The sequence below is a fragment of the Carya illinoinensis genome, chromosome 9 (genome assembly GCF_018687715.1).
Source record: "Carya illinoinensis cultivar Pawnee chromosome 9, C.illinoinensisPawnee_v1, whole genome shotgun sequence".
In the NCBI taxonomy this organism is placed as follows: Eukaryota; Viridiplantae; Streptophyta; class Magnoliopsida; order Fagales; family Juglandaceae; genus Carya; species Carya illinoinensis.
The window spans coordinates 33,800,935-33,816,543 of NC_056760.1; the positions used below are offsets into that span (position 1 = coordinate 33,800,935).

General features: G+C 36.1%; 1 protein-coding gene across 2 annotated transcripts; it reads left to right on the top strand.

Moving 5' to 3' along the window:
- The first annotated feature begins 936 nt into the window (after window positions 1-936).
- On the top strand, window positions 937-13,685 carry LOC122275956. 2 transcript variants are annotated; one of them, XM_043085308.1, is made up of 8 exons: window positions 937-1,201; window positions 9,554-9,743; window positions 11,216-11,265; window positions 11,541-11,637; window positions 11,735-12,291; window positions 12,562-12,786; window positions 12,869-12,925; window positions 13,118-13,685. In XM_043085308.1, exons 1-8 carry the CDS (start codon window positions 1,193-1,195, stop codon window positions 13,331-13,333), a joined length of 1,401 nt encoding a protein of 466 aa, XP_042941242.1. In that variant the 5' UTR covers window positions 937-1,192; the 3' UTR covers window positions 13,334-13,685. The 2 variants fall into 2 exon arrangements, with proteins under 2 accessions (XP_042941242.1, XP_042941241.1); XM_043085307.1 differs by having other exon boundaries at window positions 938-1,201; window positions 11,735-12,303.
- Window positions 13,686-15,609: the final 1,924 nt, after the last annotated feature.

Consider the following 15,609-nt stretch of genomic DNA (forward strand, 5'->3'; position numbering starts at 1 on the left):
ATCCCTAATTAGGGTCGTGAAACTTATGTTTAATAGTTGCACCTGTAGATTATATTTATAAATGGATAATTTTTTTAAATAATCTTTTAATTAAGTATTGCTTGTGAATCTTTTAAAATGTTGTTTTAAATTAGGATAGGAGTAAAGGAGACTCTACGTTGATTGAGAATTCTTACGGAGGAGTATAAATTTTTTTGAAATAATTTTTAAAATTTCTTAAAATATTTAAAAAAATTTACAAAATTATTAAAAAATGCTTTTTAAAAAAAAGTACAAGCAATATGTGAGTATAGTACTAGCATTTTCGTATGATTAAGGTGGGGTTTGAATAGTAAATTGAATGAAATAAATTAAAATAAATATTAAAAGATAAATAAAATCTTTTTTAAAAATATTATTATTATTTTAAGATTTAAAAGAATTAAATTATTTATTATATTTTATATAAAAATTTAAAAAAATTATCATAATAAAATGACATCCCGATAAAAATGAGCCTAATTGACAAAGTAGTATGTGTAGATTTCAATTACGTCAGCGGTCAAATATATATATATATATATATATATGTGTGTGTAATTCTATGTATCAGCTACTATTTATGCTGCATACCAGATATTTATAAGTTTTTATAAGATATAGAGATATTTTTTATAGGATATATAGATATTTTTTATAGGATGTATAGTGTGCAATGATAAATAGTGGCTAATCTTAATATTTTCTTTATATATATATAGAAGAATGCTACACGTTATTTTATATCACATATTTTATATATTTAAATATGATTTTTTATTTTTTTATTCTTATTAAATTAATTAAATTATTTTATTTATCATCTATATATTATATATTTATTATAAAAAAGATATAATATGTGAAATGTGAGAATAAGAGAAGAATTTTTCATATATATATTATATCGATGTAATCGGCTAGAGTATTTCTCTTTAAATAAGAAAATGAACGTCCCAATTTCGTGTCGCTTTTTGGCGGTTCTGAGGCTTTTTGGATTCGAACATTCGCTCGAATTTTTCTGACATCTCTCGCTTGCTCACACAGCTCAGATCTCTCTTCGTCCTCTTTCTGCCTTCTTTTAGGTAGATCTTGGATTTGTTTATTTATTTTTTGTTTAGATTTTCTGAGCTCACTGATCGGAGAGCTTGAGCTCGCTGGGGTAACTTTACTGATGAATGAGGTACGGGTTCTTAATAATTTTTCCCATTTTCTCTAATTTTCTATTTGCTTGCGGAGTAAAGGAGGAAGGAAAAAATGATAGAAACTTCGGTTTTGAGTTTATATTTTTTCCTTATTTTTATTTTATTTTTGTTTTAGTTTCTTAAATGGACTTGTTTGACACAACTTTGCTAAATAGTTCTATACTGCTAAGTTGTTGTCTTCCTTTTCTTTTTTGTTTTCTTAAATGTGTCTATGGCGGCTCTAAGTGGTTTGCTTTTTCTGTGGGCCTAGTTAAGAAAAAATATAATATTCGATCATTTATTTTCTCTTGTTTTCTTCATTTTCTATGCAGCCAAGCATAGTTGTCTTTATTTTCGAAATATTTAATATTTGAATAATTTTCTTAATTGTCATTCGAATTTCTGTTTTTGGAATTGGCAGCTTTCAGTTTTTTCCCGCACCTCTTTCGGATTCCTTACCCATGTTTTTTTGATTGTCGTTGGATGACTAGGGCAAGTTAATGCAGATATTAAATTTGTTTTCTGCCTAGGATGTTGCCTTTATTGTAAATTCAAATCTCAATGAGCAAGATCTTCCACGTTGCATGCCCCATTCTTAAAAATTATTTTCATAAAGAGTGGCATTAGTAGAAACAGAAAAAAAAAAAAAAAAATCAATCTAAACAACGAAAAAACTAGAGGCTTCATTTGTTGCGGTGATTAGGACTATTCACAATATGAAACAGTTTGGGGTGTCCTCACTTATGATGCTGAAATCAGAAAATGAAGTGGAATACCCACCATGAGAGAACATTGGGGGAGCTGAAAGTTTTTTTCTTCAAAACTTTGTTTTCTTGGGTGGGAGCCATTGTATGTAATGGACTAAATGTCCATGACTTTCTTGTTTCGGTTGTAACTAGATAGGTATCTTTCAAGTATATGCCCTGTGTACTTGGGATTTGCCATTTATGATGAATAAAACTTCTTGATTACCGATCAAAAAAAAATATTTTATGATGTTTATATATACTCTAATAACGGTTGAGCAAGTGTGCGTCAAATTGAAACCCCCCTAGTGTACCCTAACCTGGGACACTATGTTTGAATCTGTAAGACCAATCGTAAGAACCTAAATGAATTGGATAGGAACCACACTTGCATAAGAGAGTTGCCAACTTTAAGTGCTAGAGCGTGAGAATAACTTACTGTGGTTTTATTGTTATGCAATCTGCACTCAACTCAACTGATTATATTTTTAATTTGGCATAACTCTTATTTGTTCTTCCCATACTGAAACTTGCTAGGTGAGGATTTACATACATTACTAATTTGCATATAAATTTACATACATTACTAATTTACAATATATGTAAGTATGGTTTTTTTTTTGATAGGTAAAAGAGATTTTATTCAAGGTAAATAGGCATAGCCCAAATACAAAGGAAGTATACCAGCGAATACACCTAAGTACAATCTAAAGCAAAAATAGTACTAAGAAAAAGCATTACAAATGTTGATATCCCTCACAAGATTGTTCACCCAAAAATTTAAAGTGTTAAAGAAGAAGTCCCTAAATTCTGTCATTGTGCGTTCACGATCTTCGAAACACCTCCCATTTCTCTCAAGCCATAAACACCAGAATAAGCATAGGGGAATCATTCTCCACTCAGCTGAACTTCCTCCACTTCCTGCTGCACCTTGCCAGCAAGCCAAAAATTCCACCACATGAAAAGGCATCACCCAATCGATGCCTACCTTTGCAAATAACTCATTCCACAAAGGCGTTGCCATTTCTCAGTGAAGAAACAAATGGTTAACAGATTCACCATCATTTTTACACATGGTGCACCAGTCCATCACTTAAAAGCCTCTTTTCCTCAAATTATCGGTAGTTAAAACTTTCTCAAGCGACACCAACCAGCAAAAAAATGCAACTTTACTGGGCACTCTAGCTTTCCAAATACATTTCCAGGGAAGTGTTATATTACCATGACTAGGATTTCACAGAAAATCTGCTTTTAGTATCATGAATCCACTGCATCATATCATCCTCGGTCTGATCAATCTTAGAATCATAAAGTTTTACATAGAAATCAGCAGCTTCACTCACTTCCCAGTCCTGTAAATCTCTAGTGAATTCCACATTCCAATTTAACATGTTGTTAGAAAACAAGTAAGAATCCGCCACAGCAGCCCCTTTACATTTAGCGGTCCTGAAAAGGCTAGGAAATGCTAATTTAAGAGCTAAATCACCACACCAAAATCATGCCAAAAAAAAAAAAAAAAAAAAAAAATATTGGACCTAGTCCCCACTTTGAAATTAGTGTTTTTGATAAAGTCCCCCCATCCCAATCGAATGGACTTCCATAGACCCACCCCAAACACCCCTTTTATTTCATTAGTACACCAATTCCCCACATCCTTCCATATTTAGCATCAACAATCTGTTTCCACAATGCATTATTCTCATTGTTATACCTCCAAAGCCACTTCCCTAGAAGAGCTTTATTAAAAAGCTTCAAATTCTGCACACCCAAACCTCCACAAGTCACCGTAGTGCAAACCTTATTCCAATTCACCAAGTGATATTTTCTTTCCTCCCCAATACCATCCCATAAGAAATTTCTAAAAATCCTCTCAATTTATTTTTACCACCCCCGCTGTAATAGGGAAAAGAGAGGAAATAAGTAGGTAAATTAGACAAGGTGCTTTTAATTAATGTAACTCTACCCCCTTTGGACAAATAGATCTTTTTCCAACCAGTTAATCTCCTCTCGATCTTCTCAATCACCCCATCCCAAATAGACACAGATTTGTGGGGAGCCCCCAAAGGTAATCCAAGGTATTTCAAAGGTAAAGAAGATACTTTACAGCCCATATATTGGCCAAATCATAAATATTGTGGACTGACCCCACAGGGACGATTTCGGACTTATCTAAATTTATTCTAAGCCCGGAAACAGCTTCAAAGCATAACAATAAAGCTCTTAAGGCTTGAAGATGATCCGGATTAGCATCACTGAAAAGGAAAGTGTCATCTGCGAAGAGAAGATGAGAAACAATGATGCAGCCCCTAGAAACATCTCCCACCTTGAGGCCTGACACAAAACCTCCATCAATTGCCACTTCAACCATAAGTCTCAAGGCATCCATGACTACGGCAAAGAGAAAAGGAGATAAGGGATATCCTTGCCTTAAACCACGGGAACTACTGAAAAAACCAGCTGGAGAATCATTCACCAAAATAGAAAACTTGGTCGTTGAAATACAATGTCTTATCCACGAACACCATTTCTCCCCAAAACCAAATCTCTTGAGCAAGTAAGGAAGAAAATCCCAATTGACATGGTCAAAAGCCTTTTCCATGTCCAATTTAATTAAATTCCAGATTGACCCATCCTTATTCTGCTTTCCAAACACTCATGAGCAATAAGTACTGAATCAAGAATTTGTCTTCCCTTCACAAAAGCATTTTGAGACTTTGTAATAAATTTATCCATAACCACGCTGAGGCGGTTGGCTAGAACCTTAGAAATGATCTTATAAACCCCATTAACCAAGCTAATTGGGCGAAAATCTCTCAATTCAACAGCACCCGCCTTCTTAGGGATAAGAGCTAAGAAAGTAGTATTAAAACTCTTTTCAAATTTTCTGGAGGAGTAAAATTCATCAAAAACTTTCATAAAGTCATCCTTCACAATCTCCCAACAAGCTTGGAACAATGCCATGGAAAAACCATCGGGGCCTGGAGCTTTATCCTTAGATATGCCCCTAACAACATCAAGAACTTCATCTTCCTCAAAAGGCCTCTCCAACCAAACTGCAGTGTGATTATCAATGGAGTAAAAAACCAGCCCCTTTAACTTGGGCCTCCAAGAAAATTCTTCCCGAAAGGGTTTCTCATAAAAATTCACAATATGATCTTCAATCTCCTCCTTATCACAAATCACATTATCACCTACATGGAGGACTTCAATGGCATTATTTCTACGATGAGAATTTTCCATTTTATGAAAGAATTTCATACATTTGTCTCCTTCCTTAAGCCTTAAAATTCTGGATTTTTGCCTCCAAGAAATTTCTTCCATAAGCATAAATTTATCAATATCCGCCAACACCCTTGCCTGCAACTCCTTTTCTTCACTAGAAATTGTACCCCTCAACTCATTTTCCTCCAAATTATTCAACTGTTCCAGCCGAAGTAATATATTGTTTTTGACATTGCCAAAAGTCTCTACATTCCATTTCTTCAAATCTTTTTTGAGCTCCTTTAATTTCCTGCCAAGATAAAGCTGGGTGTACCATTAAAGTGATAGGAGGCCCACCACCTTCTAACTCTATCAACAAAACCTTCCTCCTTCAACCACATATTTTCAAATTTAAAGGGCTTTGACCACTAGCAATGCCCCCACAGTCCAACAGAATAGGATAATGGTCAGAAACAACACGCTGTAACCTTTTCTGACTTAACTCCGGAAAAAGAGCTTCCCAAGATGCTGAAACTAGAAATCTATCAATACGGGACCAATCTCTTCCATTTGACCAAGTGCAATCTCCTCCCACCATAGGCAAATCAATCAATTGCATCTCAGAAATAAATTCAGAAAAATCAAACATAACTTTAGAAAATTACCGAATCCCCGACTCTCTCACAAGGCAAATGAGTAATGTTGAAATCTCCTCCAAAACACCATGGAAGATCCCACCAACTACAAAGACCCACGATTTCATCCCACAATAGACTCCTACAAGAGTCTACATTTGGCCCGTAAACACCATCAAAAGCCCATTCGACACCATCAACTACATTCTTAAAATGACAAGCCGCGAAGAAGTCTCCCACATAATGATTAACTACTTCCACTACCCTTCTATCCCACATAACAATGATGCCACCGGAAGCTTCATTAGAGACTAACTCAACCCAGCCCACATAATTACAATTTCATAAATTATGAATCACCGAATGGCTAACAACTTTCAGCTTAGTTTCTTGAAAACAGTAAATATCAGCCTTCCACTGTCTTAACATATTTTTCACACGAAGACGCTTTCTAAAGTCATTCAGCCCCCGAACATTCCAAGAAATGATTTTAGGTTTCATGGAATATCATTAACAGCCCTCTCTTTGCCTTTATCTCTAAAGGTACTCCCACCCTTGGAATTATAATTAACCGTGCATTCCAATCTCTTAAGCTCCCTTTCCTTTTTAGCAGCAGATCTAACCAAAGCAGGATGCCCAGCCTCAATAGCAGTAAGTATAGCTCTGAATTGCTCTTCATAACCCTCACAAGAGATACCGAGAAAACTACTAAGATCTTCTGCCTTCCTCACAACCCAATCAGAAGGATTACTAGACCAATCAATACCTGGACTAAAAGAGCATAAAGGGACATGATCAAGGTCTTCATCAGAGTCTGATAATTCACCAGATTCACTTGATACAGAACCATCCCCTCCACCTAACACCAATTGCAATTCAGAATTAAAAGTCTTAGAACAAGGAACCTGTGAAGATAACTGTACAGGCCCCATTACACCCTAAGTGACAACATCGACAACCTCAACAGCATGCCCATCTGCTGAAACAAAAGAGGACTTCACAATCCCTCCATCAGGCACAGAACTTGACTCCCCTGAAGAACAACCAGACTCTTGCTCATCTTGCAGATCTTCTTGAACCCCTAGCTGTTCCGCAGGAATAGCCTCCAATCTCACTTGTGCCAAACAAGAAGGATCACCCAAGCCTGTCGGCAAATTTTGTGAAGACAGAGGCTCAGTCGAGACATTTTTTTCCTTATAAATGGCTCCCAGACGTTGCTGCACGAACTGAGTACTTGCTACCTTACTGTAGCAGCTTCTGTCACTGAGAAACTTCCAAAAGGTTCGCCTGCTGCCTACGAATCACTCTGTGGCTTTGAACTAGACGACGTGGCCACTATGGGCTTGGGCCGGCGAAACCCTTTACTCGGGCTTGAAGTGTGGAGAACCCCAGTTGCTGGAAATTTCTCATGACTGATAGTGGGCTTATGGGATGGGCCATTCTCGAGCCCAGAACCAGAACCCATCTGCCCCTCCTTACTCACTTTACCCCCCTTAGGGGCATAGGAGGACATCAGGCCCATAACAAGGCCCAGTCCGTCATCAACCTTCTTCAACATCGATTCTGGCCTGTCCTTCCAACCTGAGAGCTCAGCACGTAAATGCCAAAATGACCCTTTGACTTCCCCAAGCTTCCCTAACATCTTGGGATTCCAAACAGCTCCTTCGTCACCAAGGACTGCATCCTGAGTCCCCTTCATCATACCAACATTCAAAATCCTCTCCCTTGAACCTTCCACATCCTTGATATTAACATTTTTCCTGTGAATGATACTGGAACCATGATTAGCCTTAACAGGATCAGTCAAAGCAGCCAAGTAAGGGGCTGGACGTGAGGAAGAAACTCCAATATGAGGATTAAACGAAAGCTTCTCTTGTTCTTTGTTATCTCTCTTCGCGTTGCCATTGTTAGAAGCAGCTTTGTTTCCAGTGGCCGAAATAGAGGAAAATGAACCGACAAACTTCAGAAGTTTCCTAGCAAATCTTTCCCACCCACTTCCAATCTTCCCTTCAGGAATAACAATGATCCTATTTCCCTTACCAGAACCCAAAACTGACAATTTAATAAATCTGCCAAACGAGTTTTGACAGACTTGGACCAAGAAAACTCTATTACCATCCCTTTTAGACTGGTATGGGGCCCTATTGCTTGAGAACTTCAAATATCTCTCTACCACCTTGGCCAACCATAACACCACCTCCCTATTGAGATAAAGGGCCTTCGTAAACTTAAAGCTTTTCTCGACTAAACAGAAGAGATTCCCCTCTAATCTTCACAAAAGACTTGGCTTCGATCCAAAAACTAAGCTCCATCGACATCTTACAATGGCAGAAGAGAAAGAAAAGAAAAGGAAAAAGAAAAAAGAAAGAAAGAAAATGATAGAAAAATTAAAGAATATTCCCAACGAGGAGCGTCAGGAATAGAAGATGAACAGACATGGAGAGAGAGAGATGAGAGAGAAATATATATGTAAGTATGGTTTTATTTGGAATAATCTTTGGAATTTTTTTTATAAATTGTTGGTGAACCGTACTATGGCTACAATTCATCATAAGATCCATGAGATTGTTTGCTTTACAACTATGTTTGCACAGATAGTCACCTATATTATCTGTTATTTCATGCTTATTGTTGTTTTTCTCTGGAACGAATGACCTGCATCATACCACCCCCCCCCCCCCCCCCCCCCCCCCCCCCCCCCCCCCCCCACAACAAAAAAAAAAAAAAAAAATATCATCATATTGTTATAGGGTATTTACATTGTTGCCTTTTCTCATATGGTGACTTATACCAAATCTTTTGCACTTTTGAAATTAATATCTTATCAATGACAGCTTGAAATCAGATAAGATAACTAGGAGGGCTTACCAAATAGTAATAGTAATAGTAATAATAATAATAATAATAATAATAATAATAATAATAATAATAAAGTGACCAGGAGGAGAGTAGAGTATGTTGAACTGAAGAAAATGAGATTAATCTGATATTTAAGTCCTCATTGAACTCATTCTGAATGGTAAGGAAAACACTAGAAATTTTAAAGCATTTAAGCTTGGCTTCTTCATGAAGTCTCAGAAGAAGCTCTCACTATAAGTGCAGTACTATAACAAGGGATTACAGAATTCTTATGATTGAAGCGAGAAGTGCAAAAGGTTTTATAGAAGTTGAAGCAGTGTTTTTGCAAATCTGAAAATGAAAGTAGTTGCTGTTATTGTAAAATACTTACTGGATCACTCACTTTGTATATGGATTTTTCTTTTTTTAATAATCTATCTTTGGATAAAGGGTTGGTTGTGTAACTTTTGACACCACTTCCCTCTCTCTAAGTAGTTCTCCACTTTTTTGAGTTATAATAGGCTTGAGAATCATGTTGGTAGGAGAGGTTTGCTTAACATGGAACATATCTTTGAGTTTCTTTCTACATGATGTTGGCACAAGGAAGAGTATTTGTGGTTCTAGAGTAAGGTTTCCTGCATGATGCATGTCATAATTCATATGAAGTTTAAGTGGCCACATTGTTGCACACTTCTGCACTTTTTAAATAAGATTATATTACTTATCAGAAAGTTTGAGTTGCCACTTTTCAAGTATAATCACCTTCTTAACATTAACTTAAAAGGAAAAAATTGTTCCCACAAAGTCTTAAGAATGGAATTCGTTTCACTTGACATGCTTGGCTGTTTCTCCACCTTTAATTTAATTCCTTCACTGCATGCCTCTTTTGACTCTGTCCTTCTTTATGTCCTTTGATTGTGTGTTTTCCTAGGTAAAGGAAGATGAATTGTCTGTTTCTACATTGGAGGATGAAACAATCGAAGTTGAGCACTTATTTGCAGAACCCAAGAATGAGCACGTTTCGGTTGATGGTGTCTTAAGTTTTGGTGATGAGAGTCTGGGAAAATGCTTGCATATTGAAGATTTCTCCTGTGGATTTGATTATGGACTAACAAATAACGGTAATTTATGAGTTCTCAGTTGCTTTTTTCTGAAAAATATTTATTTTAAGTTCATCGTGTTTCAATAAAGAGAAGATAGAAGTTTTTAAGACTACTCTTAAACACCCCTTTTGTCTTGTCTGCCATCTTCAAATGAGCAAATTTGACGTGTTTTCTTCAGGTCATTAACATTGTTTCCCAGACTAAAATTTTCCTCTCATACGTACCTTTTCATTCCCCCCCCCCAACAAAACAAAAAAAAACCATTTGTAGCAGAAGATGACCTAAATAGCACAAAAGTGAAACAAGAGTGAAATACAATCATTTGGATGGTGGTTATCTTAGGATTCATTATAATTGTAAAAGATAACCTCTCTGGACGGATTTAAATAAAGTAAATTCATTTTTCCCCGGGAATTTGCGTTCCCTACAAACCCCCTTTTGATGAGAGTGTGGATTCCCTTGTAGAGAGGTGAGAAACTACATTCCCATTACCGTAGGAAGCCTTTTTCAATTGAAATTGAAAAAAAAGACACTTGATAAATTCATTTATTACATTAGTTGTGGATTTATCTATAAAACTGGGTTTTGTGCAAAATACACTTGAGTATCTTGTTCTTTTTTTTATTAGATACTGTTGTAGTTCAAAATAAAATCAGTTGCAATACTGTTTAGTTTTCTTTTTATTTGTTGGATAGCGTTATAGTTATTTTTTATACAACTTTTTTTCCAGTCTCCTCGTGAGTACTATTTGTAAAATCTGTATATTAAAGTGAGAAATAATTTAATTCTGAATAAAAAAAAGCAAGTCTAACAAATCAATAAAGAAAACATTTCAAACAACATACACAGTTTATATTTCGGAAAAGGGAATAGAACCCATGGTTCATATGTAGTTTTTATTCTCTATTATTTTTTTTAATTTTTAAATATTTTGCATCAGACAATCTTATGCACTTTAAGAGAAAAATAAATCATACAGTTGGGATGCCTAAGAATAAACCAAACATGAGAATCTCGTATTCTCAAGGATCCTATCAGATTCCTTAATGTTTCCAAATGTGGGTTTAGTAACATTCTTGAGAATTCAGATCTTGAAGCCATCATATTCCTAGTAACATGGATGTCAAAGTGCACCCTTGGTATTAGTTGGGACGCAGTTCCCGGACAGCCGGTGCCCATAAAAAGGATATATGGATGTATAAGTGAATGTTGATTCTCCAACCAAACGGCCTGACATTTATTTTTTTTAAGTCAAACGGCCTGATATTTTTAACACGTACTTTTACATAATCACAATCCAGTGCATTAGGGGTTTCTAATATTTAACACAAAGATGAAGTATACACCAGTACCTATGGTGATATAATATGTATTTGCTTAGATAATCCCAAGAGCTGTGCATGCTGGGTTGAATTTATTCTTTGACACAAAGATCTTTCCTTTCTTGGGGTATATTTCTAATACCAGTGAATGTTTTTCTTCAACTCAAGGTGGTTTGGATTCTAATACTACTCAGGAAGGAGATGACTTACAACTTGATGTACGTATCTCTTTTGGTGTATATTTAAACATCACGCCACAACTATTATTTTTCAACAATCTTCTCTTTGTTTCTGTAATTCATCCTTTTCTTTGCAAAATTTAGTTTGTTTTCTGTTGTTATTATTATTATTATTATTTTGGCTTGATGTAAGCTTGAGTTTTCAACCCTTTGTGAACTATGCGGTTCCTCATCTGATACTGCTTCAAGCTCAACAATTTGTGAGCCTTTTTAGCTTTGTTTACGTGATTCATCTCTGATTACTGTTTTAGTAGGTCCTTGATGGATTGCTGGATGAAATTGATGAAGTGGATGATCTAGATGCAACAAATGGTCTCTCCAATGCATGTGAATGTGAGGATTTTCTTCTGGGTAAGTTTTTATAATGTTGTGTGCTTTTCAGCTATTGTAAATTGATCTGATGACCGTCAATGTAATGTGTTGTTGCCTTTGTTGTCTCCAAGGACAGACATTGAGTTTGCTGAAAACGTTATCAAATTGGATTTGGGTCTTAGCAAAGGATCATGTGTGGGAAACTCAAGTTCAGAAAGTCAGTCTCCTGGATTAAGTGGAAGTAGTAATGGTGCTGTTGGCATTTCAGAATCATCATCTGTAACTATTCTAGAATCTGAATGTAAGAATGATGCTCTTAACAAGACAGCAACTTGTAAGTTACATGGTGGCTTAGTGAGCAAATGTGGGTGTCCACCACCAGATGAAGACAGTATCCACGATACTTCATTAGAGTTAAGAAAACTTGATGACTTGAATAGTGATAAAAATCTTATAGTATGTGGTATCTCGTCTGCTGGGGGTGAGAAGAGATTGCGTAAGCAGACTCGGAGGTACATTGAAGAATTTTCAGATAAAAAGTTGGAATATATGAAGCGGGGAGAAAAATATTCTGCTGGTATGAGACGCAGAGCATTAACTGTAATTCCTGAGGAGAAATCTTTAGGTGGTATCAGTGTTCCAGCAGTGTCTCAATTTCGGGCGCGGCGGGGACGACCAAAGAAACAGAAACAGGTGCCAATATCGGTAGGGAAAATTTTTAGACCACCAGATTCTGTGTTTCATTAATCAAAAAGATTCATAAAAATTCTCTCTCTCTCTCTCTCTCTCTCTCTCTCTCTCTCTCTCTCTATACCAAAACTAAAAAAATTAAAACAAAAAGTCTGTCAGGTGTGTGCTTTAGCTTATGCACACCTACACGTGTGCAGCCATTTGTCAATCAGTCATATAATGCAGTAGTTTCAGAATATAATATCACCAATGTATTTATCACTCTCTGTACAGGAGATTGAATCTGACAAGGAACTTGTCTCATCTGAATCGGAAGATGACCATGTGACCAAAAACATATCTAAAAAACATGATAGGAGGAAGCATCAAAGGATGTGGACTCCTTCCGAAGTGATTAAGTTGGTCGATGGGATATCAGAATATGGAGTTGGCCGATGGACTGATATAAAAAGGCTCCTGTTTTCGACTTCTGCTTATCGCACACCCATTGATCTTAGGGTATTTTACAGTGCCTTTTTCAATTAAGCAGCTGTATTTATTAGTTCAGATTTTTTTTACTGTCTGTCTTTGCACGCTGTAGGACAAATGGAGAAACCTTTTGAGAGCTAGCGGTGCACAAAAGCCAAACAAGAAAGGGGTTAGCTTTCTTATTTTATTTATTTGCATAGATGGGTTTCTTTTCCCTAAATTTAACTTGTGAAAATTTTCAACCATTCTTGTGCTTCATGGATTTAATGCTGCTTTGCTGTAATAAATTTCACTTGTTCATTGCAAGTGTTTTCTGAACTTGTTTGCTACAATGCTAATGATAATTGCATGGTCTATACAGGTTGAACAAAAGCAGGAACATTCCTTGCGGCCCTTACCTAATTCTTTGCTACGCAGAGTTCTTGAGCTAGCCAAAATTCATCCATATCCAAGAGTGCGCATCTCGAAGAATTTATGCGTAGGACAAGTTGCCCCTGCCATTGTTTCTTCTGCAAGTAAAGGTGCTCCTCCATCTAGTCTTGGCGGGAGAACTGTAAGAAGGAAGAATTATAATTGAAGCAGCATTATTGGATGCGATACTCGGGTATTTCACATTAATTTTATTTGTAAAAAACCTGTTGCTAGCTAGCTATGCTCTGCCCATAAACACCTAATTTTCCAGATATTCTCAAAATTCTGGTTAGAGAATGTGATGTATGCCAGCATAAGTGCCTCCAAACTTTAAAATTATAACAGCTGTGAAATATCTAACTGATGTTTAAACAAGAACAGTTTATCTTCTACCATCTCAGCTTTTCTCACAATGTTTCAAACCTGGAGGTGCAGTGCACCCTCATGTAAGTAGTATCCATTTTTTGTTGTAAGAATATTTTCTAGTTCAAGGGAAATGGATGCTATCCATTTAGATACTTCGATCTGTTTTTGGGTGATTACAATTGGAATAATGCTACCTGGCCATTTAAAATTTATCGCTAAGATGGTTTTTTTGATGTGGCGACACCATGTGATGCGATATGATTTATTAAAAAAATAAAAAATAAAAAACCATAAACACGAAAGTGAGAGACGATCTAAGGTTTCAATTTTCAAATTATGTTTTTGGACGCCCTTTTGTTTTGAATATGTTTTTTTTCATTTTTTTAATAAACCACATGTCACTACATAGTGGTGTTATGTCAAGAGGGCCATCTGAAATAAGTTTCAGATAGCCAATAGTAGTACTCTTACAATTATTACTGCTGATGTCTAAACCAGTCTTTTTGGTGCTTAGATTATTGTGGTTGATGGGTATTGGGATAGTGGGGATGTGTTTTGCTTCCGAGTGAGGGTCTTGCAGGGTTAAGTTGGTGTTTGCTCTGTAATGGAATGACTTTGAGTACTGACTTTTGACTAATTTTTAATTTAATTTGATTATTGTGTGAAGGCATAAATGCTTTTACAGTTTTACCCATCTATGCCTACCGGTATCTGGAGTTCAATATACTGGTAATACCAATTAATGCTCCATAGATAAGTAAAACTTATCTGATCTACGGTAGGCATAGATTTGGGAATTGAGATGCAGGATACTTTGTGATGCCGGAAACTTTGTGATCCAATTTTCTACTGTTTATGATGCTTTCTTCCTTCATGCAAGTTTAACGAAATGCACTTACTGATCTGAAATGCAGAAAATATGATTCCCCATTTAAAAGAGAAAAATTAGTGAATTAACACTAACTCAAAACTAGATTGTCAAAAAACATTGCAAGTTGTAAGCAAATTACAGAGAGTAGAAGCCTTAAAGAAGGCATCAGAGACCCAAAACAAAACTACCTACTACAACCCTCTAGATACATACATCATATAGTTCACATCACATAATCCATGCCCACAATTTTATTAACCACTTCCATCTTTATTACCATTACCATTATCTCCTTGAGAAGTGCCACCCCAGTCATTGTAATACTGTCTAGGTATGTTATGATGGTTGTCGATGTTGCCATCTGCGTACTGAATTTTGCTCTCTTCTCTTCCACCTTCAACTGCCATTCCTTTCTGAGCCTGGTATCGCTTCTCTTGTCGGTATGCTCCACTTGACATAGCTCTCCGTGGCACTGCCAAGCAAGAGCTGGTCCCGACCACTAGAACAACGAAGAACAGAGCTACAAGCTGCTTCATTTTTGCTTTGTTATGTAGATTCACAAGCAAATTGAGACATTATATATTATATAGATGTATATGCCAGTGTGAATCCGGGATACAAATGACAGTTAGTATTCAAAATTAAATCATGGTGTCTCCACCAAGAATGAGACAAGACAGAGGTATTCATATATTATTTGACTGAAAAAATAGTTTTGTTTAAGAGCTAATACATCTCTCATGATGGCTAGGGGAACAGTGTCTGCAGCAGCAGCCTCAATAGGGTAACTCCACTTTTAAGTGGAATTATTTACATAAGCAAAGTCAATGGACCATGATGGATTTTCTCTATTTGAGCTGATCTATTATGTCATGACTCATGAGGTGCAAATAGAGTTTTAAGTGCACTCTTAGCAGCGGAGGATATTAATGAAGGTGGGGGAAACCTTTTATGCTTTGCAACCTCATCAAGGCCATTTGTCCATCTTTAAATTGAAGGTTGAGAGAATATATATATATATATATATATATATTAGATCTTATGAAAGAAAATTAAGAACACATGTGAGGATATAGATTAATTCTAAAGGTGCCCCCCATAAAGATGCCTTCCATTTTTCTAGGTGCATTTCATTCCAATTAAAAGGGGTTGGCGTGCACTTACGCCTAGGAATTGGAAGCTTTATGAGCTAAAAACCTAACAAT